Here is a 27,639-nt window from a genome sequence, read left to right on the forward strand (position 1 = left end):
ACTCTGTCTAATTTAGTTTATCATACAATTATTTTGACAAATTTTCCCTATCTTAATGGTATAGTTTGATTTGTTTAGGCGATTGGACTAGGATTTGTTTTTCTAAGCCAAAATTAGGCTATGCTTCAGACAAAAGGCTTAGGGGCTGTTTACATCTACTTAATTCAGTTCAGTTCAGTTCAGCTCCTAATTTCCCTCTCTCATAAAATATTCATTTTAGTTCAGTTCAATTCAGCTACAATCAGTTCAGTTCAATTCAGTAAATGTGAACATGCCCTTAAAGGATATGAACTTTTTGGGTTGAAATCAAAATGTGTTAGCTGGAATGCCTTTACTATATACGAAATATATATACATATATATATATACATATATACATATATATATATACATATATACATATATATATATATACATATATATATATATATATACATATATATATATATATACATATATATATATATATATATATATATATATATATATATATATATATATATATATATATATAGATTTTTTTTTTTGAAATACCTTTGGTATTTACTATTTAGTAATGTATTAATGTTTGGTTTTCTTTTTTTTGATGGGAATGTTTGGTGTTTTATATGTAATCTTAATGTAGTTTTTTTTTTTTTTTTTTTTTTTTTTTTTTTTTTTTTTTTAAAAAAAAAAAAAAATATTTTTAATTAAGGGTTTGTACTTGCTTGGGATGAGGAACAAACCTCTTTCACAACTGACAAGGTTGAAAGGACGACCTCCGACCACTAGGCAAACCTTAATTCTCATAACCTTAATGTAGTTATGTGTAAACTTATTAAGCAATAAAATCATTTGATATACTTGTATTGTTTTTGAATACTTCATATCAACTTTTTATACTAATTGTTTCATAAATGATAAACGCTTAGAGGCGTTGGATAAGATAACTAAAAGTGAAAATATTAAATTAAAATATGAGTAAACGTCAATTATACCGATTGGCACATTATTTTAACATGCATTCCCAAATTAATACTCCATTACTATGTACTACAGTATTATTTAGAAAAATTTAAATACTTACTTAACAATCTAGAGTGTTCATTAGCAAAATCCTTATAAATACTACTCCCTCCTTTTTTTTATATGCATCACTTTGACAATTGCGCTATTCACATACCATGGTTGACTTAATTTTTCACCTCTAAAAAATGAGTAAATTTTATTATATTATATATCACTAGATTCGTCATAATGTCTAGTTTCATAATATAATTTTGTTACAATTTTTACTAATATAAATTAAAGATATTTATGGTCAAAGTAGCGTCTCGACAAATGTGCCACTCAAACTGATGCATATAAAAAAATAGAGGAAGTATGTATTTACTCCCTCCGTCCCTAAATTACATTCATCCTTTTTATTTTTGGTATTCGAAAATTACATTCCTTCTTTCTATTTTTGGTAAGTTTTTTTAGTAAATCAACTCTCTTTTTCTGGTTTATATTTAATGCTTTCTCACTCATCCTTACCTAATCTCACTCATAGTCCTTGTGCCACATTACAATGAATATGATTGGTTAAAAATTTTCAATTAGGAGCATGTGATTGGTCCTTTTTTTTTTTGCAAAGGATGATGGCATGTGGCATGTCATGAGTAATAACTAATCTATCTTTGTACTTCCCATTGTATTATCTAGTTATTGTTATTTGTCTTATTCTTCCCTTCTTAATTCCCGTGTAAATTTCCAAACAGGAATGTAATTTAGGAACGAAGGGAGTAAAACATAGTGAAATTAGACACCGAAAAAAACACACCTAATAATACTCTGTACTCCCTCCGTCCCTAATAGAGAGAAAGAGGAATGTAATTTAGGGACGGAAGGAGTACTTAATATCTATACTATATATCTATACTATATATTAAAAGGCGTTTCTTTTAAAGAAACGGTGCCACATGACACTTTATTTGTACCTATGTCACAATGCCACATCATCATCCAACGTATATGCACCACGAAAGCTAGCCCCTTCATTTAACAAAATAAAATATGCTTTCAATAAGATTCGAACCCATAACCTCCAATATACATAATTAATACTTTTACCATCTCAACCAACTATTATTAACGTTTTAAGTTTCACATAATATTATAATATTCCTTTCATTTATTAAATAAATTAGAGGTAGTATAATTCATTTATTTTTCACAAGATAAAAAATAAAAATACATATGATGTAAAAAAAAAATAAAAAAAAAAAGTTACATCCTAGGCAACGCCCGAAACTACACATATTAACTATCCAAATAGTCGAACATAATTTTTAAATTAAAGTAAAAAGTACACAAATTAGCAACACGGGACATCGTCCGGGGTACACACTAGTTTAAGTTAAAAAGAGATCATGTATTTGGACTACTTCCTATGAATAATGTTCATATGAGCGACCAGGTGAGAAACCACAAATTATTTTCAATTCCCCGAAAAAAAATTAAAAAAAAAACACGACACATGCGTTAGCGTCACCTTAAATTCTTCCATGTCTGCTCTTTCGTAAAGCTTTCTCTTACCAACTCATACCTTCTCCTACATTCTAGAGAGAGAAAATATAGAAAGAGAAAGAGAAAATATAGAGAGACAAACAGAATGGGTAAAGAAGAAGCAACAACGACATTGCTAAAAGAAACGATTGAGAAAGCAGGAGGATGCGGTGTTATTGACGGAGGTCTTGCTACTCAGCTTGAAATCCATGGCGCTTCTTTTGACGATCCTCTTTGGAGCGCCGTTTGTTTAATCAATGATCCTCATCTTATCAAACTGGTACATTTTTAATTATTTGAATTTTCAATTTTGTACTTTGGATTGAAATGGGATGAAAGTAAAATAGAATGTACTTTAGAATTAATGTGGTAATTGACTAATTTGTGTTAAACTAATTTGTAGGTTCATTTGGAATATCTGGAAGCTGGTGCAGATGTTTTGGTTACTTCATCTTATCAGGTCACCATTTTTTTTTTAAATATCTTTTTGTAATTTGTTTTATCTTTGTTATTATTGTTGTTGATTTGTTCTTACAAAAATATTGGTGGTGTTGTTGAATGTTAATATTGTTGCTTGCAATTAGAGTTGGTGAGGTAGGTTTTGAATGGAGGGGGGTAACATTTCAATTGGGTTGGTGTCTTGGAGAATTACTCCGATTGACCGGAATTAAGGAAAATGGTTATTATGTTTGTGTAATTTAAATTATTTGTGTATTAACAAAAATATGAGAGTTTTTTAGGTAGTATATTGTGTTTAAGACTTAAAGGTAATAGAATCATTTGTGGAAGTTTTTTTTTAAAAAAAAAAAATTAAAATAAAGCTTGTGATAGATGCTGCTGGAATGTTGATTTGATATTGCTCAAAAACTACTTCTAAAGTCATTACAACAAAAATGGTTGGTGAAATTGGTAAACTTTATGTGTTGACAAACGCTTTTCGAATCAAAGAATTTCTTGTGCTGAGAACTTTGACCTTTGACAAGGTAGAGAAAGAATTCATTGACACGGATTTCTTTGACTTTGGGTTGATTTTAAGGAATAAGAGTTTATTACAGGAATGTATGAAGAACAATTATAAAATGGGTCTTTTTCCGAAGTTTAAAGAATTAGTATTTCTTTAACATTGCAAATGTAAAGGTTTACGCTACTGTTTTATGCTACGTCTCCATCAGTTTGCTTCAGAGCCTAACCATATTGTTGCGTATAAGTATTACCATCCATTTTATTCTTACCGCTATCCTAGATGTTTTGATCCTAAGTCTTAGGCGTTCTGCTCCCAAGCCCCGACTTGATTGCTCCAGTTAAGTTGTATTCTACCGGTACATAATTATAAGAAATCAATTAACTCAATCTTCAACATGATTATCAGCAAATTAGGACAAATAAGGTGATAATGCTGATGTTATAGTCAGCAACCTAAGAATACTTATAAGCTTGGATAGGCATGCAAAGGGTCTTGTAATTGAGGCTTTGAAAGGTTTGCATTGGTATATATTGGAAAGTAACCGTATTTTGGATTGTGTCCACAGTACTTTGAAGGTTTATAGATTGAGAATAGCCAAAAAACCTTATTGGATGTATGGCTTGCAGTCTTGCACCTTCTTGAAGCCATATAACTCCACTAATCTATTCTCTAGAAGTGGTGGATCGACTAACTCACTAACCAATTGGTGAATTCAAATGAAAAGTTTTCTAACATTATCTTCAATTTACCCATTAAGTTGACATAGACTGAATCAGTATACTGTAGCTGGTGACAGTGAGGATGAAGATGGTTTATGTGATAGAGAAAGTAACCTGAATGTCATAAAATGTACTCTTTCTTGGACCTAGGGCTAATTTCGTGTGACATAGAACTTAATGAAGTCTGTTTAGATATTGAATATACTAGAGTTATCCAGTTAGGGATCGTGGTATGGTTTACTTTGAATTGTTCTGTCTAATACTCTAACCTCAGGATGTTTTACCTCTTACAGGCAACCATTCCAGGATTTTTGTCAAGGGGCCTGTCAATGCAAGAAGCAGAGTCATTGCTGGAGAAGAGTGTTAGATTAGCTATTGATGCCCGTGATGAGTTTTGGAATGCTGTTAGTAAAAATGCGGAAAATAGTTATAATAGGGCCTTGGTGGCAGCATCAGTAGGAAGTTATGGAGCTTATCTTGCTGATGGCTCAGAATACAGGTGATTTCTACGTGAATTAACTAATCTTGCATCAATTCTCTGAATATATGATGTCCTGTTTTGATTTCAACTTACTAGCTTTGATGTTTGACAGCTGGTGATAATTTGCTATGTCCACATACGGTGATCTAAATTTTAAATATAAACCTGTCTTTCTTGCAGTGGACATTATGGACAAAATATTGATGTGGCGAAGCTAAAGGATTTCCATAGGCGAAGAGTACAAGTTTTAGCTGGAGCTAGTCCGGACATATTAGCATTTGAAACAATTCCCAACAGACTTGAAACTCAGGTTTGCTGTTCCTAACCAAATATATTTTGTTGGTGCATTAATGCATTTCATGTAGATGACTCTGGTACCTCATAAATATTGTCAGTTTCTGGTTTGTACAGTTGTACTCAACAAATTTAGATGGAGAAAAAAAAACCTGAGTTAAATGTCTTCAGAAAGTATTCTTTATCCATTTCAGAATTGTTATTTAGCTTGTGTTGGCCTTGAACTTGATCACTTTCTGAGTCTTGTATCATTCTTCTTACATGACAGACACTTACCAGCTTGTCAAGTGTCTTTCCCGTGTATTTTAAACACCTTTTATCGCTGACTTTAGGTGACAGTGGAGAAGGTACGAAACAAAGGGGTTAGACAGAACTCACTGAAGTAGTAACTAGTGCAGGATAGATAATATGTTCATTTATACTATACAATGCTAATCAAAAAATAAATAAAAAGGAATGAGCATGTTGAGTAGACCAGTAGAGCTTTGCTCTCTCTTCGGTTTCTGGTTTAATGCGTTTTCATTACAGTTCATTTGCAAAGGATGGTTCATTTGCAAAGGATGGTTCTAACGTCATTGACTGACCAAACTAGATATGTGATGTTTAGGATAAATACATGTACTCCTTTTGCAATGTTTAGCTCCCCTGTGTTTCAAATTTCTGTCATGTGCAAAGATGTCTGCAGCAAATCTGTGTTACTTATGAGAAATAACGTGGCATCCCCTAAATTGCAATATTAATTTGCAGGCTATTGTCGAGTTGCTTGAGGAAGAAAATATCAACATTCCGGCATGGATCTGCTATAGCTCAGTAGATGGCGAGCATGCCTCATCAGGAGAAAGCTTCGAAGAATGTCTCAATGTTGTCAATAAGAGTAAGAAGGTTGCAATTGTAGGAATAAACTGTGCACCGCCACAATATGTTGATGGTCTAATTCGCAAATTTAAGAAGGTATACTGCATCAAATTTAATTGATATCTGCTGTCAGAGCTTTCAAATTTTGTATGAGATTCTCATCGCCTTCTTTCTATAATTTACAGCTGACAGACAAGCTGATAGCAGTTTATCCAAACAGTGGTGAGACATGGGATGGAAAAGCAAAGAGATGGCTGGTGAGGAACTGGCTTGAGCTTCCTCTAATTTATGCATGTTTTTCGTTATTCCTGACATAATCTTGTATTCTAATCTCAGAGTGTTGTTTCTGAATTATCTTCTTTGTGCTGTTTAATGCTGCAGCAACCCAAATGTTCGAAGGATAATGATTTTGGGTCATTGGCTATAAGATGGCGTGATTCAGGAGCTAAGCTTATTGGTGGGTGTTGTAGGACATCACCTGCAACTGTTCGGGATATTTCTAAAGCCATGAAGAGAAACCTTGATTTGTAATTTTTTTGTTTGTAAACATTATTTTACTTGTGCAATTCCTATAAACATTCTGTTTTGTTTGCTATTCTCTTGTTACTTGCCCCCCTAGTCACTCCCTCTCTTCTTTCAGGGAAAAAAATATATTCGTACTTCTCCGTTTCATATTATTCTTTACACTTTAACCAATTTTGTCTCACCTCCTATTAACAACCATCAATAGTGAGTATGCCACCCTTTCACCCTCTTCTTCTCCACCCTCCACCACATCTCTGCCGCCCTCTAATTTATAGGCTGTAACTAGCAAATTTTTTTTATTTTGGAAAGAAAAACTAGCAAATTATTTTTAGAAGCTGCAACTAGCAAAATGAGTTTTGTTTTTTTTTTTTTTTGACACATAAATGGTAGGACTTTGCAAATCCTATTAATGTTATTAGGTACTTTGTACTTCAGCAGTTAATCTTATAAAGTACTCTGTATAATTAATCACAATTAAATAATGATCAACTTGTTAATTCTTTATTACATGACCTGATTAAAAAAGAAAAAAAGTTATGACCATTGAGTCATTGACCAATACTTTGGACTGAGCGAGTTTTGAATAACTAAACATTATACAAGTACAAACATCAATACTTACAAGCTATATCAACAAAAAAAAAAAAAAAAAAAAAAAAAAAAAAAAAAAAAAACCAAAACTAGGGGATAAACCATAGCTTACAAAATTACAATACAATAAGATTTTACTTGCAACTTTCAGTTTGACCAAAAACAGCATTTGATGTATTCATCTCCATTATCGGCGTAGCAAAACTAGATTACATACATAGCATGGAACCTATGAGATCGGAGCGAATGTAATCCTTGCTATAGCTAGCTTTTGGTAGGAGGCAATGAAGAAGGATGTATCTTCTTTCGGAACCAAGATATGCAACCACTTTTTAGCTTACTGCTTTTCTTTTCACTTCCATCATCTTTACTATCATGTTCACTCCTAGTACTACTTGTAGTTGTCGTAGTACTAGTAGTAGTAGTTGTTGTAGTGTTCTTCATTCTCTCCGTTCTCTTTCGTTCTTCTGTTTTTTGCTTTTCCAGCATTCGCAACACGTGAACTTCGGCTATTTGTGCCATTTTTCACTCTGGTTTTAGCAAACTTGTCTCACTATTTGATCTTGTAAATGAAAATGATGAATGAACCTACAAAATTTGGTACGTCACCAAACTAACTACCAAAGTGAGTTAAATTGAGACAAGTATTTATGTTTAATGTTATGGGCTTCTCTTTTATAGGAAGTATGGGCTTGGTCTCCAAGAAAAAATCATGACGGGCCCACAATAATGTATTTTTTTAACATATAAAATTGTTGTTGTCATTTGTCATTTTGTCTAACTTGGTGCCCAAGGGCCAAGGCTAAACATGATTTTATGTCCTCTATTTTAATTTTAGTCTTAAGCTGTTGAATGACATGAGCCATGACGATTAGTATGGTGGTTAATGTCATACTCTAGTACTCTATTAGTAGAGTACTAATAGGATATTAATGCTGTACTTTACTAACAGGGTAGTAATCATCCGTACTTTCTCTTGAAAAAATATATGAAAAATAATGATACTTCGTTTTAAGGTATTAAAGGCGTATGTGAGCAAGTTTGATTATACTATTGTCATTTTTCAAGATGATGTAACATAAAGAGTCACACATCAATAAGGGTCAAATATTCCATAAAACCTCTAGCGTCTTCAAAACATTTTGGCATCAATAATATACACTTTACCAAGCTAAGTTTAGTCTAGTGGAAAAGATTGCACCTTCCAACTTTGGGGTTAAGGTTCAATCCTCACTAGAAGCACTATGAAGGTGGGGATACCTTACTACCCTTTCCCTTTTATTTTTAAAGTATTTGGCCCGCAAATACCGTATCAAAAAAACCGTGATAGTTGAAGTTCGGTCAGGGTCCTTCTCCTTATCGTTAAAAAAAAAGACGTACACTTTTAATCTTTTCTAAGGCTCCTATGCCGTTGATTATTCCGTCTAAGATTGTAGTTATTCAATTTATGTTTTTTTTTTATTTATTTTTTATTTTTTTATTATCTTTGTGTATTTGAAGGATGGACCATGATCAACCTCATATACAAGCCATTTTTGTAAAGAGAGGGGATTAACACTGTATAAAAGAATAAAGTATTAACATTTTATATACGCTAATTTATGTACTACGTTATTTTTGAAAATTTGACTTACTTATTATTGTAAGTTTTATAAGTTTTAACATAAGTTTATAATTTTTATTTTTTTTTATTTAAAGTTTATACTTAAAACTTAAGACATTATACTATTCATGTGTTTCACTTTGACTAGATTTGATTATTTATACTTAAGTAAAAATATAGTCATATGTGATCTTGTTAGATTCGTTTCGACTTATACAATTTTAATATCTAATGTTTATAATTTATATATATATATATATATATATATATATATATATATATATATATATATATATATATATATATATATTGGTAATTAAAGATATTAGCGATTGAAAACATAAATCGACATGCGTGTAAAGAGAAGTGTTGCAACTAAAAAAAACAGAGGAAGTAAGTTTTAACAACAGTTACTACATTATATAAACACTAAAAGAATAAACATTGAATACTTTTTATATAATTATGAATTTGTGATGGCTTAGCTTGTAGTATAAAGAGAAAGGATTAACTCTTATTATCTTTGAAAGCAGCAGGAATTGTAAATTTGTAATTACATCAAGGAAAAATATAAACAAATAAACAAATTAAACAAGTGATTGATTTCGATATGTAGGCCGCGAACATCTAAGGCTTACAAAGTTGCAATACATGAATGAATTTTGCTTTCTTTTTTATATTATTCTACTACAAAACCAACTTTTTGGTAGACTTTTTCTTCGTTACGTAACTTGAAAAAAAAAATGAAAATACCTAAATAATAAAATTGGTAAAAAGTAATATAATACTTATGGTTATTTAAGGTTCATAAAGGTTGCATCATAGATGAAGTTTCTGAATCCTTAAAAAAAAATCATAAGTGTTTAAACCATGCAAATTTGCAACTTGCTAGCTTTTGGTAGGAGGAAAAGAAGACGGATGTATTTTCTTTTGGAACCATGATAAGCAACCACTTTGCATTTGTTCATCTGAATTACCATCTTCATTCTCAGTACTTGTAATCTTCTTCCTGAGTTCGTCTGTTTTCTTCTTTTCCAGCTTTCGGAACACGTAAATTTCAGCAAGACTTGGACCAGCTTGTTGCATGTTTGTTTCTCTTGTGTTAGCAAACTCGTCTCCCTACTCTTGTGTGTATATGAATAATGAATTTATATATTTTCTTTAACAAATGTGTGTACATGAATATAACCAACAAACTATTCTCATATTTATAGAGATGTATGAACTTGGTTTCCAAGAAAAAACCATGATGGGTCCACAATCAAAAGTTTCTAACCTTTGATATGTCAACGGTTCAACGAACCTTATTCAACTGATTGTTGCGAAATTTCTCCTTTAGCAGCCTTACTTGGTGTCCAAGGACTAAGGCTATGCTTTTGTGACTTTTTAAGTTCACGACTAGTACAAATCATACTCTTATAATTTTCCATGGAAATTTGAAAATTTAATTTGACTTTACTACTAAGCTTTAAAAAGGTCTCACATATACCTTTTTCTCTAATAGAGTCCTCTTTGAGACATCTAAATTGAAGGTGATGATTTACTACTTATCAACTCAAAAACAGTCATGTGGACAATCCTTGACAGATAGAGCATATTATTAAAGCTACAGTACAAGCATTCACCATATCTATCAAGAGGCGAGCCGCCAACAAGTTGAATCTCTAATGTAAGTAATTGATAGTATAAATGATGATGAATGTAATACCTCTAATGTGCTCACTATTCTTCCTTCTTACACATTGGGAATTTCAGAGTAACACTCCATGTTTTAAATGTCTGATGATCTCTAATAAATAATAATAGTCAATCAGCCATAAAAATAAAATGAAGAAAATTAAAAAAGACTGCTGAATGCTCGCATTCTTGCCCAGGCTTAAATTACCATCATAACAGTGCTGTGTCATAAATCTGGCATCATTAGCAGCAGTAACCAATTACCCAACAGCACAAGTATGAAGCAAACATAGACCAATGAAGCTAAATAGACTTATCTTACAGTTTTTTATCACTTCTCAGGAGGATATACGACATTGTAATTTGTAAAGGCTTAGTTAACAATTAAAACCTGTATAAATTATAGCCACTACTACTTTTTTTGAGGGAAAAAAAAGAAGAGGTATACATGTTAAAGGGTAGATCCATCTCATTACTATAACTACCCCCCGCGATCTCAATCTCTCCCTTCCTCTTCCTTTCCTTTTAGCGGATAGCTGTACCAAGATCAGTAAGCACGTCTTCGGATTCCAGTCAGAGGTATTGGAAGTCAATGTCTGGGACGCTTATTATAAGGGCCCCAAGCTCCACCATACCCATCAGCAGATGGCCCTCCACCTGAATACCTCGTATCTTGGAATCCATTGTACATAGCATAGCTGGTGCCACCACCTAAAAGAAGCCATATGATGTCTCAGAAAAAGATATACAGGTGTACAATACCTTAAAAAGCTCAGCTATAGAGTAAAAATGAGTCATCATAGGTTGCGAAATTCAAACACATAAAGCAAGATGCTGAAATTTATCCTGTAACTTAAGTGAACATGTAGGAAACATGTTCACTTAAGTTACAAAAAGCTGTATCAGATAGACGGAGTGGGGTGGTTGAGACACAGAAACAAGTAGAATAAATAGAATGCCTCAAAATTCAACCACAAATAAAGTTTAATCATTTTATAAAGAGAATTCTGGTGTAAACATTCCTAAATGTGTTTCAGGATAACAGATAACAAAGGGAAATCTCTACTTAAATCAACTTCATAAATATTCCAGGCATTTATAGAAGGTGACATTCACCCATACTAATAACTGTAACAATACTACAAAAGAAGTTTAGCCAATTACCAAGTGCATGGCCTCTCCTATCCGTGCTCAGCAGCTCTGCTCGAAGCTTTTCAACCTCACGAGCCATCGACATGAGATTCTTCTCCATTGAATCCTTCTGCTGCACCTGCTCCGCATTTGATTTCTTTTCATATTCCAAAGCTTTCCTGAATATAACACAGGAATGAACTTAGCTAAAAATTAAAAGAGCACTTGAAATCAGTAAAAGGATGAGACCACTAATTGTTTCACATATATGACATCAAGCTGAGCAGTATTCTTGACAAAATAAGAAACAGGCCAATACCCACATTTGAGTATGGGAGGTACCAAAGAGTCCCAACCATTTATAAAGATGAAAAAGTTAAGAAAATCATGGACATTTGCAAAGTTAGTTCCTCTTGGTAGTTGGTATGTGTGAAGTTGAGCCAATCATGAATTATAGATCAAGTACCACAGCCTAGAGTCCTAGACAAGATGCTGAATGTCCTGCACTATTTGATACTAACCCGATTGAGAACACTACACAGTTGTTCATCATAAGCCTTATACATCATTGGATATTTGGATCTGAATCATAACCCTGGCAGCTAGCAACTATCACCCACAAGGCCACAATTAGACCCTTATAAGCTCTTATAATATTTTTTTATTGAAACTCTTTTCAACAATTTATCTAATGTAGAGTCAAACTAAAAAACAATTGATGATTCCCTCAAAAACAATGAGACATCAGCTTCTCATATCTTTACAGTATTTGAGGGATATTAAAGAGTGGTAGGGGAGAAAACATTAACAGGAAAAGGGAATTACCATTTTCCAGTGTTAGGTTTGTTAAGGGTGGAGTTCATTATCCTTTTGTAAGGATGGGAAGCCACATTTTCCTCACTATGACCTTCCTATTTCTACCCTCCCATCCATCCTTGCCTTTCCATTTCCATTTTCCTTCTCAAACTTTTTCTTGCAAGGAACCAAACAAACAGAAACTAATTTAGTAATTTATACAGAATAATTGTGTTTTTCCTGAAAAGTGTTTTCTATGGAAAAGTATATTCTATTGACAATGTTTTGTTAAACCAAATGGAGCTTAAATGTGTAACTTCTCCCTAACTTGGATTTTGTTGGATTATGATAGAGTTGTTGGCCATTAGCCGAATAGTACTGATTAGTAAGTTGTGAATTATGCAGAACTCTAAAGGATCAGCCAAATGCAATGTGCTAGTGTCCAATGTGTCCCCTTGAACAGGCATACTGATTCCAAGGTTTGTGCTAAACAAACTTACTTCCAACATGTCCCCCTAAATAGGCATATTGATTCCTAAGTTTGTGCTAAACAAACTAAACAAACTTACTTCCAACGTGTCTCCCTAAATAGGCATATTGATTCCTAGGTTTGGGCAAAGCAGACTTACTAATTTGCATGCAAAAAGGAAAGAATAACTAGATAAATTGTCAACCTGGCTTCAGCTAGTTCGTTGCGAATGCCATCAACATCAGATCTCAAAGCACTCAACTGCTTATTTTCAGAACGGATACGGGCTATTTCTTGAGTGAGACCATGAATTTGACCAGTCAAATCTTGTCTCAGAACATTCAGCTTCTGAGCTTCAGCTCTAAGACGCATCACTTCATCTCTAAGAGGCTCAGCTGCACGTAGATCAGCTTCCATCTTCAAATTCTTCTCAATCAAACCCATAAACTTAAAATCATGGTCAGCTTGAAGTTTATTAATGAGCTCATCCAATCTGTGAATTTCATCTTTAGCAGCATGCAGGTCTCTTTCAAGATTCACATTTTCATCAAGCAAATGCCGATTTTCAGCAGCAATCCTCTGGTTTTCGCTGTGTTGAATATCAAGTTCTTCCTCCAGAGCCACAGGATAAACAGGTAGAGGTCCTGGTCCTCTGTTAAAGAATGGCCTAGGGCCCTCTCTAAAACCATGCGGATTAACAGGATGGCGAGGCATACGGTTTCTCCCTGCCATGCTAAACATAACCCAGAACCAAAAGCGAATGACACTCAGGTAAGATCACAAAAGGGGAAATAAAGCTCGGCAGTACTACAAAAGAAGATAGAAGCAACAATAACAACAGTCCCCAAATCCTATTACTGAAAACCAAATTCTGTATATCCTGTGAGAGCTCATCGGCCAAAATTGAGACCAAAGGAATGCTTAAGCCTAATGCAACTCTGGTGCACCAGAAATGTTAAGTCAAACTATGTCTTAAGTTCTCCCAGATAATTCTAAATTAAGTTGTAAAGACAATTGGTCAAAAATCGTTTCCAGAGGACACCAATACCTTACCAGCATATCTCCACTTGACTTCTCAAATGATCGATGCAATTTGGAACCTGATCTTGACCAAAACGATCTATATACTCTTCCAATGCTTTCAACTCAGAAAAGATGGAAGACTTACATAAGTTAGGATACACCACCTTATTCACATTATACAACTCCATGTTGAAACATCAAACAAAAGCTGGTAACCCTGGAATCTCCTGTTTAAAATCTTCAGGTATTACTCTCAAAAAACTACTTAAACAAAGCTCTCTAACATATCAATACAGAAAGATTGTAGTATTGTATTCGTTTCTTAAAGACATATCTAAAGAGCCTTCATAACCACTATCAAGTATCTATAAAGTATAAAGCTTTCCCGCTTAAAGAAAGAGTTGTCTTTAGTGCTTTGTCCACCTAACAAGGGCTATTTATTAGGGCCGTCCTACACTTTGCACCTAATCACATGAACTTCCTTTAGATGATTCAATTTGCAATAATTGGCCCACCAAAATCAAGGAAGAAAGCCTTCCTCTAACCTTTAGATTCATATGAAGTACCGCTTCCCTCAAAAAAAATATGCACCAGTCTCTACAACTACATTGAACTTGAGTCCTCAAAACTTCTGAGCTAAAGAAAGAGAGGGACAGAAAAAAAACTAAAACAAACATGTTAAACAAAAGCTGAAAGCAGAACAGAAAAGGCGATTGGCTTCCTTGCCTCCAATCAATCTATAAGTTGTCTGTGATACTCCATGATACAACTAAGCCTAGTTACACCCCCCAGCCCAAACGCGCGCGTGCACACACACACACACACGCACGCACACACACATTAGAGAGAAGATAAATAACTAGAAAGTATTGCCTCCACGATCCAAAATTCCTCAGAATGTCACAGCACCATCTCTATCCAATCTAAGATAAACATACAGGGTAGGCAAAAGTAAGTGAGATTCTACTTCATTGTGAAATTCAGAAAATGAATTACACATCAACCTAATTATGTAATTAAAGGAAAAGAGCACACACATCACATACCATGCCAAAAATTGGTAAATATCTTGCATGTATGCCTAGGTTCCTTCCACTATCTGGTAAAATGGAATCAATTGCGTGAAAACAGCAAAATCGTGGTTAATGAAAATTAAACAAGATTCATCTACAACTTGGCAAATTATAAGAAACCAAATGGTAACAGAATTCATACAGTTTGTAAAAGAATTTTTTTTTTTTTTTTTTAAAAAAAAGAAAAAAAAAAAAGAGTAATTGAATTGAATATATAGTCTTTCTCAAAGTACAACTTCTAATATCCTTATAAATATTTATCTAAACATTTTACATTATCTTTTTAGCATCTAAAATAAAATTATTAAAATGTAACTGTCCAACCGAAAATTATGTTCAAACTCAGGCTAAATTCTTCTCTAATGACAGCCCTTCTTCAGGCTATCCTCCCAAGGCTCACCCCAAGCCCCCATTCCTTTGTTTAACATGGATTTTAAGATAATTGTTTGTTGAAAAAAATATTAGTGGTGCAGCAAGAGAGAAAGGTTTTAAATAAGAGAGAAAGGTTAATGAAATTGCCAGAGGCTAAAAGAAAACAATACTTGGAATACAAAAAGTATCAGATTTGGAATAGAGGAAGTATTTCAACAGCTAAGTTTACTTGTTAAAAAAAAAAAAAAAAACTGATTTAAGAATGTCCCAAATAATCATAGGGAAACTCAATTTTGGATGAAGAGACTTAAGAATAACCGTTTGAGACAAGGGTAGCAACAGACACAAACTCATTCATTTCTTTGGCAAGGAGCTACACACTTGCTTTTATAAACCGCTAGTCCACGATATACATAATAGCAGAAGAAATTATTGACATATCCAATGTACAATTCATAGACATGTCAATATGCAATCTAAAATCCTCAGTTTTCTCACTGAAAACATCTACATATGAGCTTTTTACCAATCCAAACAAACAACATATGGACTACATCACATATTAATGACAGTTCTATCCTTTGCAATACCTAATTCTAATTTCTATAAAAGTTACCAATCTCGATGTATAATTATGATACGGTCACAGAAGAATTACATCCTAATTGAAATAAAACAATACTTATACATCAAAAAGACCGTCTCAGAAGCTCAAATATTACACACTACATTCCCTAAAAACTAAGAGTCTCAGAATAAGTTAGAATATACGTCAAGAACATCAACGTATATTCAAACATGAATATGAGTATTTAAGGAATGAGCAGTGGTACATATTCCAAACTGTGACATGCCATGGACCCAAATGTTGAACACCAGAGACTTTGTCTACAAATGGGGAAAAATTGTAGGGACATTACAGTAAGTTAACAATTAATATCTTTTCTTACATTATTAAGCAATGGACATGGGTGAAAAAACATATAGTTTACATAACATGTTCCCCTTCTAGAAGACCTTTGCTTGTGCCTTTCATGGTATTTTGTAGACAGCCACATATACTGCCCAAATAATGGTATGTCCAACTGAAAGTGCAAGGTGCACATTTCATACCCATACATCAAAGAATTTTGTAGCCAACAAGGCTAAAATGAAAGACAGTAAAAGTTGGAGTAGCATAATTCTAACATGGGTTCAGGCATACACAGTACACTAAATGGTTGAACTAACAGATATGAGGGCATACCCCTTCTATAATAGATCACAAATACGTACCTCATACTCTCTAATCATCCAGGCACTGCAGATTTCATATATAGCGCCAACCAAATCAGCCTAAGATAGCCTTTGCAGTTAGGTGGTTAATTCTTTCAGGCAGGAGTAACCAAAAATAGATAAACATGTCTATACATCCAACAATGGCAATTCTTAATTACTAATTCTTGCAAAAGAGAGCTTGGTCAAAACTCAAAAGTGTTTCCTTAAAATTATAGGTCAGAAGCTATAATTCTACAAGTGAATCACATGACGAGGACACTTATGGAAGGATTTTAATATCACTTGCATTACCTAGTAGCCTACTAGGAGAAGAGTCGCCTGGTGTTTGTAAGATGTGAATTGCATTCTCAATGAACTAAGTAAGCTACAAAAATCTAAACCATTAGCATATGAACTATTCAAAACAGCAGACGTGAAAATCTAAGCAATTCTATGCACGAATATGTCTACCAAGTTGATTAAGCCCCTGCCCTAAATTCCAATAACATTCCAATTCACAAGCTACAGACAATCAAACCTACTTGACAGTTGTAGCTGAAACAATCAGAAAATATAACGGCAATTGGGATAATAGATAGAAACCTATGTCATCAAATAGGTATGGAGACAAGAGACAAGATACATTCATCAACAACAAGGCAAAAAATGCTGTAAACTGAACCCAACAGCATCCTAGAGAAAACTGAGCCAGAAATACTTCAGCAGAAAATTGCTCTAAGCCTTACAGAAGTCCAAAGTACGTTTCTCTTAGTGAAATGTACCGCAAAACAACAAAACTAGAGTTACAAACTAGATTCATCAGTCAATAGCAAAGTGCCAATTGCCAAATAAGATCTCCGAATTATAAAAACAGGGTGACTTCTAGAGTAAAAAAACGGCAGTGACAGCTGCTATTTCACTAAGCTGAGTAGGACAATCAACTACGCCTAATAACCCTTAATCTGGCATACCCAATCATGTAACCTCAACCTACGAATACTCATCATCAATTCCACCCAACAATACAATTGCTTTTAATGTTTGGCATGAACGGGAAATACTCGAAAATATTCAAAACAAGAATGATAAAATACTATCAAGAACCGAATGTAACTGAGGGCTACTCTCATTGGGATAGGCATTTAAGTGAAGCCACACTACCATGCCGAATTGCCGATCAACCATTACGACGGACAAGGTAACGTTTTAAGGCAATCATTCGAAAGCTTACAACCCTAAAGATATTAAACAAGATACAAGAAACCTGTGATCCTTACATTACCCCCAACAACACCCCGATCTAACAATAGCGAAACGAGTGCCGAATTGCAATTGGAGTCTTTCACAAGCATATGGGCGTTGATTAAGATCAAAACATGCAATCATGAAGCTCAAAATCACAACTTAGGCAGAAATCAAATACAAATTATGCAAATTGCAGAAAAACCCAATATTAAACCTAAATAGAAAATTCACGACAATTGAATAAAAAAAAAAAAAAAAAAAAAAAAAAAAAAACCCAATTCAGAAATATTGCATTAAAATCAACAAACAATCTAACATCATTATAATCACCAAACAATAACAAGCCTAAATTAATGAAAAATTAAAAATAAAAGAAGAAAGAATTGAAAAAGAGGTGAACTTACAAGAAGATGTGAAATTACAGAGAATCCCGAAAGTTTTAGGTGTTGAAAGCGGGCAGTAGAAAAGGAGAGAGAGAATGGAGGAGAGAGAAAGTAAGAAAGTGTTGAAGAAGAAGACTCGCCGACTTTATAATGACTGAAAAGAGATTCAACGCCTGAACGTGAGCTGGTGCCTGGTGGTATCAGATGCGCGCAGGTTCTTTCGTCATGGCATTTGCAAAGTAGTTGGCCTGTGCTAATTGCTAAATAGTGAAAACTAGGTTATCGATTAAAATTAACCTTTCTTGTAACTGATGTTTAGTTGCATACTTGCATTAGATTGTATATGAAGATTAAAATTATCTAAAAATAAATTATAATTAGATTTCGGTTAATTAAATTTTATATAGATACTTATGCATTGAATTCAAAAGTGTAGATTACAAAAAAAAAATAAAAAATTATTAATAATTAATGTCATCATACATAGAATTGGAGGGAAAAATTTAATTTGAGGATGACACGTAGGATAGTTGTAGAGTTGATGGTGTCAGCAAAGTTTTGTTTTAGTAATAGTTCATAGATTTTAAGCTACACACGGTGGTACCATGCTTGGAAACGCGGAAAGAACATGTAGCTAAACATAAATATTACAAATAAAAGTACATTACACTGACAATAAAATAACATGGAAATATGTTCTTTTCAATCTTTTTAGGTAAAAATATGTTCCTTTTACTTTAGATATGTGTTCATTACAATTTAATAGTATGTTCTTTTTACTATAGGTGTATGTTCTTTACATTTGTATAATATGTTCTTTCTGCGAGAAACGTCTGTACAATGCATGGTACAGGCGCCTGTAGGAACCACGCACTAGCTAAATAGTACGGTGTACGAGTAAAACTTACGGTAAATATCACACAAAACAGACAACTTTTAAATACTAGCACACAAAATTGCAAAGGCTACACATAAATCGAGTTTATGTGGGCCATGTATCAACTGATGATGTGGCAAAATTTGATTGGTAAAAGGTTTGGGCCTCTAAAATAATCTATTTTATTATTTCATTCAAATTTCAAACCAAAAATTTCAAATTATTTCAAATCAGTTTGTGTTTTCAATGCAAATTAAATGACCCCATACAATCCCACATTCCCAACCACCCCTTTCTCTTTTCTCTCATTTTTTTGGCTGATTGTTTTCTGGTTTTGTTTTTCTCTCTTCTCTCTCTTCTTCTTCTTGTTCTTCATGTTCATACCTTCAAATTAATTTATTTTTTATCCGGATTTTTTATGTAATTATTTTTTTTAATACAATGTATATTATATAATTCATGACTAATTCATCGCATATTTATCTTAGGCTTAAATTTTTTGCATTCTGAATTTCGATTTTGTCTCTCTCTTTCTTGTTATGTTCTTCATGTTCTTAATGATATTTTGAAAAAAATTCATCTTTGGCTTGAAAATATTTGTTTTTTTTTTCCAGAAATTCATTTAATATACAATGTTTTGTTGTACATTAAATTATTAATTATTTGTTATTTATTTTACAGATCTAGTAATTCATGTTTGATTTGATTTGTAGACATTTTTAGGTGTCTACACAAAGGCTTCAACTCAAGTGAAAATTCGTATTAGGTTATATTTTTGTGTGTGTTGTAGGAAACTCCATTATTAATGTATGTCGTGGGTTAATGTAGACACCCATTTGTGTCTCCCCAAAAACCAAACCCAGTGATGAATGTCTTTCGCGTCGAACCATAACCGAATGAGGTGAAAGTGGTTGAAAGTCAAGTGTTGCGGTTTAGTTTTATTAAAATTCTTTTCTCTCTGTTTTTGAAAATAACTCTATTTGTTTGAAAATAGCCAAACCAGTTTAGTTTGGTTCATAATTAGGGTCCAATAATGGTGTAGTTGTATGGGGATTTAAAAGACCTTTCCAACGATATATTATAAGCCCAATTCCGATGAATAATGAGGAAGTTATGGCCAAAATACTAAACTGGACCCAAACCGGATTTTACCTACGACCCAATGATCATGAGGAGGGTCCAAAGGTTTAATCCTATTCCTAAACTAATTAGGATTGATTATAATCTTCTATAAGTTTCTAAAATATCTTAATTATCCTTTTTTGAAAAGATAAGATCATGGAATTTGATTTGAATATAAACTTTCCTTTTTTAAAACTTTTCTAATTCTATTCGGATTTAAAGATGTTCAAAGATAGTCAGATATTATTTTCGTGCCTCATATTTTTTTATCCAAATTTTATATGGTTGGATAGATCTTTAAATTATCTTTCCAATGATATATTATAATAATAAATCCGAGCTATAACGAAAAAGATATTAAAGATATACGAAACTCTATCCAAAACTGACACTCTTTCACTATTTCGGCCATATCTTTTTATCTACAAAGTATTTTAATCTTATTCTAATTGAATTAGAAAGTAGACTTCAAGAGCTTTCTAACGACATATTATATGACTTATTTGGACTTCTAGATCAAAAGATATGATAAAAACAAAATCCGCAAAAACTGTCTCTGTCGCCAAACGACAGGCTTGTCGCCTCGCGACAGACTCTGTCGCCTGGCGACAGGTCTAGTTTTCTGGCGACAGAGTGGAGTTTTATTCCTTATCAAATTCTATGATTTTCCGGACTGTTTTTCTTATAAATAGGGTCCTCGACCTCTGTTTTTATTCATCAACAATCAACTTTCATCAATTCTCATCAATTCTTTCTATCAACTCTCATCAAGAATTACTTAATTCTTAATTTCTCTCTCTCTCTCTTTCTAAACCAACTTTTTTCAAACACAATTCCGCATTCACAAGATCTTGAAACACCTAGCCAAGTTCGAAGTTGCCTTCGCCCTAGACGTGCAAGGTTTGATAATTTCTGAGGGTTTGGTCCAAAACTAGTCAAAACTTTATTTAATTTGATTTCAATTTAATTCTTTTTATTCTTTATTATTTTCATTGAAGTTTACTAACTTGTGTATTTTGTTATTAGAAAGAGGTACCAGGCTTCAAAGTATGTAATCTTATTACTCTCTTTCAATGTAGAAAGCATGCTTATTAATGTTTAATTCCTAGTATCATGTTAGGATGTTATTTTATGCTTTCTAGTATCATGTTTAGGGTGCCTTTACTCTTTCTAATATCATGTTAGTACCATGTTAGGTTTAAAGCTTTGATCTTTATTGCTTAGTGACATGCTAGGATTTGTTATTAATCTTGTTAGTATCATGCCTAGGATCTTGCTATTATATTTAAGCTTTATTATATCATGTTATTATCATCGTTGTTATTGTTTATATATTATTATGTTGCTTGATTTATTTTTTATTGTTATTACTTGATCACACCTTTTATGATTGTTAAAGGGAATTTGTACTTGAAATCACGCTTAATAAGATAATTATTAATTTTGTTTAGGCTAATGTAATTTTAATTCAAGTGATCGCCAATAATAGTATTATTTGTGCATTAATTTCAACCAACATAGATAAACAGGTTAGGTTTAATATAATGTTTGTATGTTATTCGAAAAGCGCGCATGAATACGAGCAGAACAAAGTAGATGCCTATTTTATAGGGCGGGTTCTTTCTTTTGTAGATTGGATTCGTACCCTCATCCCCGAACCCTGTTTGGTTCAAGACCTTATGGAGTAGTTGATGGTCCTTTTGGATTGTCTTTTGGGTTTACAAGTTCCTAAAACTTGTTGGCGACTCTTTTGCTCTCTTTTTCTTCCCTTTGGAACGCCACCATACTTAAGTATATGATCACAGTGGGGTTCAAGTTTGGGGTCATGATGCTTGAAATATTCCCTACAGTTATATATAAGAAACTTCATTAATAAAGTATGTCACTCTTGGTGTTGATATAGGAGGCTGAACTTGCTGCGTCAAAAGTGAAGGAGGGTGCTGGTGAAGCGTCTGGGGCTGCTTGTCATGTGAAGAAGCGAGGTATACCGCGTAAGGACAGACCTAAATGACTTGTTGTAACATGTGATTACCTATACTTGTGTTGATCGAGCCCATGATCAAACCCACATGTTAGTGAAAGTGTTGTCCCACATTGAAAGAGAAATATTGGGAAGTGTATCCCACAATGAAGAAAGAAGAAAGTCGTGTCCACTTATAAGGCTAAGGGGCTACTCCCCTCATTGCCATATGGTTTTGAGTTGGAACCTCCTTGGTCGTATAAAGTGGACAGTTGTGACGGGTGTGGCCCAAGCTCGTTTATCATGGTATCAGAGCCCAGGTTGGGTTGTGTTGTGATCTGGGCCAGATTATGGACAACTCACATGTGAGGGGGAGTGTTGAGCCCATGATCAAACCCACATGTGAGTGAAAGTGTTGTCCCACATTGAAAGAGAAATATTAGGATGTGTATCCCACAATGAAGAAAGAAGAAAGTCGTGTCCACTTTATAAGGCTAAGGGGCTACTCCCATCATTGCCATATGGTTTTGAGTTGGAACCTCCTTGGTCGTATAAAGTGGACAGTTGTGACAGGTGTGGCCCAGGCTCGTTTATCAACTTGAGATATAAAATTGGAAAAATCTCGTATTTAATGCATATATAAACATTGTTGAGCTTTTTTTTGGTGCAGTACCCCATATTAAGGGCTTACCCGGGAAAGGTGAGGAAGTTGGTGAAGAAGATGAGTGATGAAAAGAAAAACTTCGTTATGAAAACCATTTTTAGGAGTTTTTCAAAAATACGAATAGAGCAATTTGACAGGAATTTTTAGCATACTTATTTAGTCGTTGGGATGCGGAGAGACAAGTGTTACGCATCAAAGACGACTACAAGGTGAAGATTGATGATGAGATGGTTGGTTGGATTATTGGACTGCCATATGGAGACATGACTTATGACATTGATGAGGTGGACAATAACGATTCAAAGTTTACAAGGTTGAAGGGATTGTACAGAAATGCAGGGGGTATTGACTATGGGGTCGTGTATAACAAGTGTAACAAAGAAAATGAAGATTTGAAAGATTTTTTGAAATATTTTGTTCTGTTTGTTATTAGCAATGTTTTCTGAATTACAACGAGCAACAACATCAGTCCACAACATTGTTGGTTGTTGAAAAACAAGTAAGTACATAAATGAACCCCAAGAACTATAATTGGTCCAAATATGTACTTGTCTGGATGGTGAAATATGGAGTTGGCGATGCTAGCAAGGGGTTTAAGGGATCGTCTGTGGTTTTTCTGGTAAGTTTTTTTTATTTCTGTAACTACTGTATTTTATAGAGGGTTAACTATAGTACTTTAGTAGTGATCTAATGTGTAGTTTATTTAAATTTTATATTACTTATGTGAATCATTAATTATTCATTATTTAACTGTACTATGTAAATGTTCTAGAGTATGTTACTAAGATAATGGGTAACTATTTTCAAATGGAAATTGATACTTATATATAATGTAGGTCGAGATTGTTACTAATTTAATGAGTAATTATTTTTAAATTGAAATTCATTTATAATGTGTAAATGTATTATTTTATGTATATTTGTAAAAATTAATTGCAAGTGTTATATATTAAAATTGATTACTAAATTGTGTCAGTGACATCTTGTTAATGAAATATTGTGTTACAACTAGTTTAACTTACGGTATGGTGCAAATTGCATACCTGGACCGTTTGAACATCGGTGGCAAAGGACTCGTGTGGAACCTTAATAAGCCAAGGATTTGTGTTTGGCGCCAGAATTTCATTGATGAAGCTATTCAGGCTGATAAAAGACCTGATGGGACTTTTGGTGCAGCTGAGGTATACTTTGTTAGTTTTATTAAATTACACAGATGAATTCTCAAATTTACGCTGTAATAACAAATTATTAATTTGTAGGTTGTTCGTGGCATTGTTTACGAAGAGAAATATCCAATTGGGCGAACTTTCAAAACAACACATTGGCTTCGATCCGATAGTTTTGGTTTCGAAAACAGTTAGAGTGTAAGATTACTAAGTATCCTTATTATCTCCCCTAAAAAAAGTATCCTTACTATCCCTTACTATTATAATAGCTAATTAACAAAATTTACGCTGTTTTTACTTTCATGATTCATGTAATTAGTAATTGTACCTTTTGAAATCAGGATTCTGGTGCATCATTAGAAGGAGACAAAGTAGAGCATAAAAGAAAGATTAATAAGAAGAAGGAAGAGGGCAACTTAGATGCCAAAAAAAGGAAAATCCAAGAAATATACTACTTCTAGCTGTGAAGAGGTAATTGTATCAATAATACATTTAATAAGGTTTCATTTGGTAATTAAATAAATTATTAATTGGTGTTTCCAATGGCAGGACTCTGATTCTCCCAAACCACAGAAGAAGAAGGTCGAACGCAGGGAAGGTATCAAGCCTCCTTCAAAGCCCACACCAAAAAGAAAAAGCTCCCGCTTAAATGCTCCTGCAGTTGGAAATAAACAAGGTGAAAAGGTAAGAGAGAAGATATTTTAAAGGACTAATTTATACTTATGGTTGTGTTGTAGTAGTTATTGTATTGGTTATTTTCTTGAAGTCAATGTAAACTATTTCGATGTTTTTTTGGTGTTATGTGTTGTTTTTCCTTCATATGGTTAAGGTAATGTGTTTTTGATTGTGTATGGCAGGTTATTATCGCTAAAATCTCAAAGGCTCCTGTAGAGACAAGCATTGGAGCAAAAAGTGCAAGTGATGGACTCGAGGAGGAAGACAACGAGCCTACATAGCCATGTACTGGAGGTGCATCACCACATAATAACATAGATACACCTCTATATTCTGATTATGATAAGGTAAGTTAATGCTCATTTTGTTTATCTTAGTATAATCATGTGTCATCTATAATTTTAATAACTGAAGACTAAGTTATGGTATCAATTGGTGTACATCTATTGCTATAATTAGGTTTATTTTTATTTATTCAATATAATAATATGTTACCTGTGTTACCAATTGGTTGCATCAATTGTTGATTTTAAGAGGAAGATAATCAACCTATGGAACAAAGGCCACCCATTCTATCTCCCTCACAACGCATAATTTTTGAGGAAATAATGGAGAAAAAATCAAAGGCGTTGTGTATTAGAAGTTGTAATTCATAGAAATGGAAATATGAATGGTATGTGTATTTAAAGAATAAATATTTGTTGTACAGATTTAAGAATAAAGTATTGTATAATTAAGCGACAAAACCTTTCACCGACCCGGGAGGAACTACATGACTCTTTAAAAAAAAAGGCACAATTACTGTTGGAGTTATGTAGGCTTTTGTGAAAATTATGAATGACTACACCGGTAAATTTCCAGATGATGGAAAAAACGCTTACATCATGCCACCAAGTTACATGGTAAAAATACAAGCATTATTCTATCTTATGTCTCACTACTTTGCGAACAATTTACTTAGGCGATCATTTTGGTTTTAAGGCTGATGGTGCAAATATTATTTTGTGTTTCATGTAGGGCGAGGCTGTTGATAAACTATCTACAGAGCAAGATATAGAGGAAAGTGTACAAGAGTGTCTTGCTGAGATTAGAAATGATAAGGCAGTCGCTGAAAAGTTTGAGAAAAAAAGGGTACTCATAGAATTCTATACTTCGTATAATTGTGTACCATATTAGGGTACTTGTTTCATTCTCTGGTTTAATGGGAAATTCATCAATGTCGTTACTAAATATATGTGTTAGTTGCAGATATACATGCCAATACAGATGGAGAATGACAGATGGACAATAGGCCAGTATCATGAAAGATAGAGCAAGTGTTAGTATTTGACACCAAATATGAATATCTGCATAGTTATCATAACATAATTCCTTATGTGGTAAGTTATACGGTATTTAACTTCTTATTAATATAAATAAGTTATTAATTATTTTATGTTACTAATATAAGATGTAATTATAACAGATGAAGTACACAATAAGTAGGTTTATGTCTGTGATTTTACAAAAAGATCCTTTACCAATGGATTCGTGGCCAGCTAGAGCTTATAATATAGATCTTCCAAGGGAAAAGAAGGCTCACCAGTCAGGAATGCTGTGCATCCTTTTCTTGACCAACTTAATGTACGATGCACAATCAAGGATGCGTGTAAGTAAACCATTATTTTTTTTGTGTTTTGGCATTCATATTAATTTTTACAAGTAATTAACTTGTATTCTATATTCTACAGGTGTACGTACTTGATTTAATGCGGATGTTTACGAAAAGCATGTGTGCTCAGAAATTCTTCTTGGACCTAAGAACGAGCTTTGTAATTCGGTATGGGACATGGTCATATCTGATGAACCATAGTTGGTGCATTTGTACATAAGTTGTTAAAAACATTTTCATCACCTGCTTATGTAATTTGGGATATGTATTTGTAATGAATTATTATGTGTTCTTTTACGTTATTTTGATTTTCTTATTACGTATGATGAAGTCATACTTATTTGTGATGAATTATTATTGTTTAATTAGGTAAGAAAAATATATGTCCAACCTTATTTGTGATATTTGTTTTGAATAATTGTGATTGTGCATTTGTTATGCCTTGGTTTATATCGTAGGCATCAGTAGTTTAATTCATTTGAAAAGAGAATATGACAAGTAAAGTACACATTATTCAATATTTGATTAAATTTGTAACATTAAATATGTAATATATGTACTTTGTACGTATAATAAAGAAAATTTAATGCCGACAAGAAACAAAATTTAAAACAGCTAAGACCTAGCCAATGTAATAAAATAATTAATATATTAGTAACGTCAAAGAATTTAAATATCATTGTGAGTGACTCTTCCCCCACTTCATGTACCATATTCGACTTCTTTTTCTTTTACTTTATATTTTTTTCCTTTCATTTTGGAGGGATGAAATTGTTTTTCAAATATATATAACATTAAATAGTGGCTCATCAACAGAGGGTAAGTTTAAAATGACCTAGTCTTGGAATCTAAAAAACCACATCCTTGGGACAAAACTACGGTATTAAATGTAACGTTCTTTTATTAATTAGGTGGTCATGATAATAATAGCTTAATACAAAGTTAAATAAAGTTTGAACTAGGCAGCCGAATGAGAATAAATGAAAAGGTTTTTGATACCATTGTATAAGTAACTGTTACCAAAAAAAGTTTTACATCTACACATTTTACAATAACCAGACATTTATGTCCAATTAAAATTTCCCCATATACTCTCTAGTATTTTATCTACTGAGGTTATATATTTGCATTTTTCTCATTCTATCTCATAAATAACAAAACAAAAAAAAAAAGGTCTGACTGTAGACTCTATGTGGAGAATATATTTGTAAAACAGTCATAATAAACTATACTATATCGCAGAGAATATGGTCTTTATTTTCATATTGAATTTTTAACATCTCCACCTGCAAGACAGAATCTTCAAGCTTAAATTTAAGCTCCCCAAATAGAAGCCATATATTTCCTTCATCGACATTTTACCCAATAAGGTACGTTTTCAAGTAGCTATTCATTATTCTTAAACTTTGCAAACGGCGATAAATGAACACTAAAACATCATTGAGCACAATTTTGTTTTTTGATTTATTTCATGAATCAATTACTAGATGTTTAATCCCTTTATGATACGAAAATTAAAACTTCGCTTCTACTAAATTAAT

The 27,639-nt window shown here is 33.0% G+C and overlaps 2 protein-coding genes across 3 annotated transcripts; one reads left to right on the forward strand and one right to left on the reverse strand.

Annotated features, from left to right (window-relative positions):
* Window positions 1–2,538: 2,538 nt before the first annotated feature.
* On the forward strand, window positions 2,539–6,434 carry LOC145601914 (homocysteine S-methyltransferase 1-like). Its single transcript, XM_081658001.1, has 7 exons — window positions 2,539–2,806; window positions 2,930–2,986; window positions 4,503–4,708; window positions 4,871–5,000; window positions 5,732–5,935; window positions 6,025–6,096; window positions 6,221–6,434. Exons 1-7 carry the CDS (start codon window positions 2,633–2,635, stop codon window positions 6,368–6,370), a joined length of 993 nt encoding a protein of 330 aa, XP_081514127.1. The 5' UTR covers window positions 2,539–2,632; the 3' UTR covers window positions 6,371–6,434.
* Window positions 6,435–10,434: 4,000 nt separating this feature from the next.
* LOC145601540 (protein FLX-like 3) lies at window positions 10,435–18,225 on the reverse strand. 2 transcript variants are annotated; one of them, XM_081657578.1, is made up of 4 exons: window positions 18,005–18,225; window positions 12,836–13,363; window positions 11,400–11,545; window positions 10,435–10,946 (listed from the first exon to the last, which is right to left on the reverse strand). In XM_081657578.1, the coding sequence occupies exons 2-4, from the start codon at window positions 13,360–13,362 to the stop codon at window positions 10,825–10,827; spliced, it is 795 nt and encodes a 264-aa protein (XP_081513704.1). In that variant the 5' UTR covers window position 13,363; window positions 18,005–18,225; the 3' UTR covers window positions 10,435–10,824. The 2 variants fall into 2 exon arrangements, with proteins under 2 accessions (XP_081513704.1, XP_081513703.1); XM_081657577.1 differs by lacking the exon at window positions 18,005–18,225 and having other exon boundaries at window positions 12,836–13,371.
* Between the last annotated feature and the right edge of the window lie 9,414 nt (window positions 18,226–27,639).

Source organism: Chenopodium album, chromosome 21 (genome assembly GCF_948465745.1).
Source record: "Chenopodium album chromosome 21, dcCheAlbu1.1, whole genome shotgun sequence".
In the NCBI taxonomy this organism is placed as follows: domain Eukaryota; kingdom Viridiplantae; phylum Streptophyta; class Magnoliopsida; order Caryophyllales; family Amaranthaceae; genus Chenopodium; species Chenopodium album.

Bases quoted from the DNA above. Each gene is read 5' to 3' on its own strand.
- LOC145601914 (XM_081658001.1), top strand. From the start codon at position 2,633: ATGGGTAAAGAAGAAGCAACAACGACATTGCTAAAAGAAACGATTGAG. The intron at 4,709-4,870 runs GTGATTTCTACG...TCTTTCTTGCAG, and splicing joins GCTGATGGCTCAGAATACAG to TGGACATTATGGACAAAATA. The intron at 5,001-5,731 runs GTTTGCTGTTCC...ATTAATTTGCAG, and splicing joins CCAACAGACTTGAAACTCAG to GCTATTGTCGAGTTGCTTGA.
- LOC145601540 (XM_081657577.1), bottom strand. From the start codon at position 13,371: ATGTTTAGCATGGCAGGGAGAAACCGTATGCCTCGCCATCCTGTTAAT. The intron at 11,546-12,835 runs GTTGACAATTTA...TGTTATATTCAG, and splicing joins AACGAACTAGCTGAAGCCAG to GAAAGCTTTGGAATATGAAA. The intron at 10,947-11,399 runs GTAATTGGCTAA...GGCTTCTTTTAG, and splicing joins TAGGAGAGGCCATGCACTTG to GTGGTGGCACCAGCTATGCT.